General features: G+C 35.4%; 1 protein-coding gene across 2 annotated transcripts; it reads left to right on the top strand.

The window, feature by feature from the left end:
* The first annotated feature begins 1,664 nt into the window (after positions 1-1,664).
* LOC113329734 (protein FAR-RED IMPAIRED RESPONSE 1-like) lies at positions 1,665-3,999 on the top strand. Of its 2 annotated transcripts, XM_026576577.1 has the most exons (4): positions 1,665-1,796; positions 2,303-2,745; positions 3,547-3,759; positions 3,848-3,999. In XM_026576577.1, the coding sequence occupies exons 2-4, from the start codon at positions 2,692-2,694 to the stop codon at positions 3,920-3,922; spliced, it is 342 nt and encodes a 113-aa protein (XP_026432362.1). In that variant the 5' UTR covers positions 1,665-1,796; positions 2,303-2,691; the 3' UTR covers positions 3,923-3,999. The 2 variants fall into 2 exon arrangements, with proteins under 2 accessions (XP_026432362.1, XP_026432357.1); XM_026576572.1 differs by lacking the exons at positions 3,547-3,759; positions 3,848-3,999 and having other exon boundaries at positions 2,303-3,437.
* The last annotated feature ends 832 nt before the right edge of the window (positions 4,000-4,831 follow it).

Raw genomic sequence — 4,831 nt, 5'->3', positions numbered from 1 at the left:
TGGTTGTAAGCCCTGCACCTCTCCTGCAGCTGCAAATGTTCAGCTCACTGCTGAAGGGCCTTTGCTACCAGATCCATCCATCTACAGATCTCTTGTTGGTGTACTTTATTATGTAACTTGGAGCAGACCTGAAATTTCTTTTGCAGTGCAACAAGTTTGTCAATTTATGTCTCAACCAACAACTTTTCATCTAGAAGCTGCTCATAGAATTGTCAGATATCTCAAGGGCACTATTGATCTTGGTGTTTGCTTTACTAAAGGTCCCATGACTCTTCATGGTTACTCAGATGCTGACTGGGATGGAGCTGTCACAGATAACAGATCTATTGGAGGTTTCTGCATCTATTTTGGTTCAAATCCAATCTCATGGTTTCCAAGAAACAAGCTAATTTCTCTAGATCATCTACTGAATCAGAATACTGGGCCTTGGCAATTGTTGCTGCAGAATCAGTTTGGATTTGTCATCTATTAAAGATCTGCATTTTCCTTTCACTATATCCCCCAGAATTGGTTGTGATAATGCCAGTGCTATTTCACTTGCTTCCAATCCAGTCATGAACACCAGAATGAAGAGTTTAAGGGTTGATTTTCATTATATCAGAGAACTTGTCACGATCAAGACTCTGCAGGTTTATTATGTGGCTACTTTGGATCAAACATCTGACATTTTTACAAAGGGTTTCCATGGTCCAAGGTTCAAGTTCTTAAGGTCCAAGTTGAAGGTTTCCTCTCCACTCACCTTACACTTGAGGGGGGTAATGGCATATCTAATATTGCATCTTTACAAGAGTGTGCAAAGACTGAAAATTCAAAAGGTGGTGGTACTGAGTAACTCACTCAGGATGCTTCATATTGTCTGTATGTGAAACACTTGTGTGGTGTAGGATCCGAATATCGCACAACAGTAAGAATTTGTGAAATTATAGATAGAGCCTGTGAAATTATAGAGAGAGTTTGCGAGAAGGTAGCGAAGCTTGCGAGAATGTAGTTTGGGCGCGAGATAATATGAGCTGTATTCCACTATATGTGAGTTGTCATCCACTAGGTAGCATCCTATATAAAGAGAAAGGTAGGAGAGAGAAAAGTAACTTGTATTATTATTATCATCTTATTCTTCCCCAAAAACCAGAGAGAGAGAGCTCCAAATACTCATTAATGGAGTCTCAATGTAATTCATATGTAATTCAATGATCATAGTGAAACCTAACCCCGTGGATGTAGATCAAATTGATCGAACCACGTAAATCTTGTGTCTTATTTTCTATTTTCATTATCTTTATGTTTATTTTCATATCAAATAAGTTTAGATCTAGAAATCATAGTCATGATAATACAAGGGGTGTGTTGTAGGATTTCTTGCAACTACATGTGGCTTTCTTTAAATAGCTGTATGTCTGTGTATACTAAGTACGGTTTCACTTTAATTTGAATTTTTTTTTTGTTTTACTTTTCTCTTTCTTCTCTGCAAAATCAGAGAATGTAAGAACCCTAGATTTGTTTTCGAAAATGCTAGACATACACCACATTTCTACACCAACTAATTACACCACTACGTGGCGCACACGTGGAGTAGGAACCCAGCAAAAAGTTCAAATGGGATCGGCGATTAAATCTGGAGAGATCGTGTGAAAGCGGAATCGGGAGAGAAAAATAAAGAGTAAAATATCTTCTCTTTTAACACTTATGTAGAAAAAAGAAAGTCATTTTAGATCTAGAAATTTTCTTCACCAAAATCCATGTTTTCTCTCTTCCTTAACAAAACATGGAAGGAAGTCCTGGAGAATCCGTTGATTATGGTAAGTTAAAATGGATTAACTTAATTAGTTTAATTTCTAAATAATTACAGTAAATTTTTACTAATCAAATGAAAAATATGTTTACAGATACCATTGAATATGTTAAGGATGTTTCAATCCAGATCGGTTAAGATGATGACAGCAAAACATCAGGATCATAATCTTTACTAGTCTGATAATATTTGATCAATCATAAATATTTGTAGTGCATAATCCCTATTAAATATTCACTATCCACATGACAGAATCCATGTTTTTTTCCTTTTTTTTTTCTTTTTTCTTGAAGCGTTCACCTCCATGTTAAATAATCACATGCCCAGAAGTTTTTTGTTTGAAAGATTAGTTAAATAGGTAAAATCACATGAGAACATTCTTGTTTTTTTTTTTAAATTTTTTTGGGACCACTTAAATTTCATTTTTGCCTGTTTTTATTTGTGAACCACTTAAAAAATTGACTTTTTATTTGTTTAAAGTTTCTAACTAAGGCATACATTTTGATGTTCCAGGTGATGAAGAGGACAACACTTTTAATGAAAGTGATGAAATAAAACCTCCTTTGGTAGGGATGATTTTTGATGAGCATGAAGAAATGTTTCAATTTTACAAAGAGTATGCTAGAAAATTTGGATTTCCAGTGCAGAAAAGATCAAAAAGGACCAACGTTAACAGTATTACAAGAAGTGTGACTTTTGCTTGTTGAAAATCCGGTGAGCATGAAAGCCGAACTCAAAATCAAACGAAGCCACAGGAGACAGTTAAAAGTGGGTGTACTGCTTCGATTACTGGGAGAAGGCAAGCAAGCGATAATAAATGGTATATTTCAGTGGTACGTCTTGAGCATAATCACGAGTGCAACCCCGATGATGCTCGTTTTTTAGTTGTCACTGAATACCCAATGGACAGCTTTGAAAAGCATCCCATTGTCACTGAATACCCAATGGAGAAACAGGTTCGTAACTTGTATACTAACTCAAAATTCCGAGAATTTCAAGTACAATTGTTAAAGATGATGTATTGTAACTTCAACAAGATTGAGGTAAATCCCGATGGTAAAGTCTACGATGTCCAACAAGACATATGGATTGAGAATAATTTTTATAAGAAAGTGACTTTTTATAAGAAAATGACTTTTTTTGTTACATATAACAAAGAAGATTGTGATGTTCATTGTACATGTCAGATGTTTGTATTTAGAGGAATACAATGCTACCATGTGTTAAGCCTATTGTCTAATAATGGTGTGAAAGAACTCCCAGACAAATATATATTGAGACGATGGCGAAAGGATGTGAAAAGATGTTATACAAAGGTGAAAGTGGGTTTTAGTTGTTGGAAAAATGATGATGCAAATACCGAATACTATGATTTTTGCAATAAATTTGGTGAGCTTGCAGATTGGGTTGCGGGTACTAGTCAATACCGTGATGTTGATGATTGGTTAGATTGTAAGAAGAAGGAAGTGCAACAAATATTTATCAAACTAAAAGAAAGCGACAAACTTAAAGAAATTCAGCTTGAGGTGTCGGAAGCGGTAGATGGAAATGTTGAGTATGGAGTAGGTGATAACGTTGTTATTACTGTGAATGACCCGTCACGAAAAGACACGATTAGGTCGAACACGTAAGACAGTACACCAACCAATTAAAAAGCGTTCGAAGAAAAAGATATTTATGGAATTGATTGTTTTACTTTCATTATTTCTCTTACCGTTAATAATGTCATCTAATTTAACCGTTAATTGTTTAATTAGGATGGATGGGCCGATGGTATGCGTCCATCTCAAATTGAATGTATGCCTCAAACACAAGAAAACTATCAGTCCATTAGACATCAGCAACACATTGGGATAATACATCAAGCAAATTTTCCATATGAACAACAACATGAGATAGCACATCAAGAAAATCTATATGAACAATATGGAATGGTGCATCAAGATTACCAATATGGATTTGGAAACGATGTGAGCAAATATTATTAAATTTTCTTATATATACTATAAGATGGTTTGATTTTTCATATATTCACTAATTATTGATTTCATTTGATAGGGTACCCAACGTCAAAGCTTTGCGGGCGGATTTAGTGGGGGTTCATTTACTCAGTGGATGATGCGTCCATTTTGATCATTCAACAAGAAATGAAGTTTCTGTTTGTCTTATTTAATTCTAAACTTTTTATTAGTTTATATGCATAATTAGACGATTAATTTCTAGATCCAGTCGAAAGATATTTAAATGTAATGGTTAAAGGCATTGACATCCTACCAGACACAAAACAGAAAAGCTATGCGCTATTTTGCTCGCGCATTAGCGTCCGTTTAAAGGTTGGAATTCAAGCCGCTTATTGAAAAAAGTTGTTACTTTATTGGTTAAGTGAACTTGCGGATCCGCCGGATTTTTTAATTTGTTACACAGGAGATTCCAGAAGTTGATTTGCGCTCAGGTTGGGAATGGCCTGATGATTGGCATATTGACAATGCTTCGGTAAATACCACTGGAGGCTGGGTTTATGCCCCTGATCTCGAACGTCTAAAATGTCATGAGCCATATAATCAGTTGAAATTTGTCAATTATGCACGGCAAAGGAGATGGGACTAGGTGGTGTAACTGGCGTTAAACATCATATACCAGTTGATGGTATAAAGTCCCGCCAAAAAAAAAAAAAAAGTCTTGGAGCAAACATTAAAAGCCGACGATGATGCAAAATAAATATATACAACTGAGAAATGTGGTTGATAAAAAGAGATAAATTTATTCTCTCTACCTACGGCCAGTAAACAGTTGAGAATAAAAAAATATTCACTTTATTCATCCGATTTAATCCCCCACCCAATTCAACTTTTTACTGGGTCCTGCGCCACGTAGTGGTGTAATTAGTTGTCGTAGAAATGGCGGTGTATACCTAGCATTTTCGATTTGTTTTCTTTATGAAGAGATGTTTTACAGAATCACTAGTTTTAAGATCCCAGGTTCTTGTTTTGTTGGGTTCCCCATGTTGATATCGAAGGATTGTAATATACTGGCTTTCGATGT

Source organism: Papaver somniferum, chromosome 1, assembly GCF_003573695.1.
Source record: "Papaver somniferum cultivar HN1 chromosome 1, ASM357369v1, whole genome shotgun sequence".
Lineage (NCBI taxonomy): Eukaryota > Viridiplantae > Streptophyta > Magnoliopsida > Ranunculales > Papaveraceae > Papaver > Papaver somniferum.
The sequence above is the reverse complement of the archived record's forward strand: the minus strand, read 5'-3'. Positions and strand labels throughout refer to the sequence as shown.

Coding starts and splice junctions, on each gene's coding strand:
- LOC113329734 (XM_026576572.1), top strand. CDS start 2,692: ATGGACAGCTTTGAAAAGCATCCCATTGTCACTGAATACCCAATGGAG.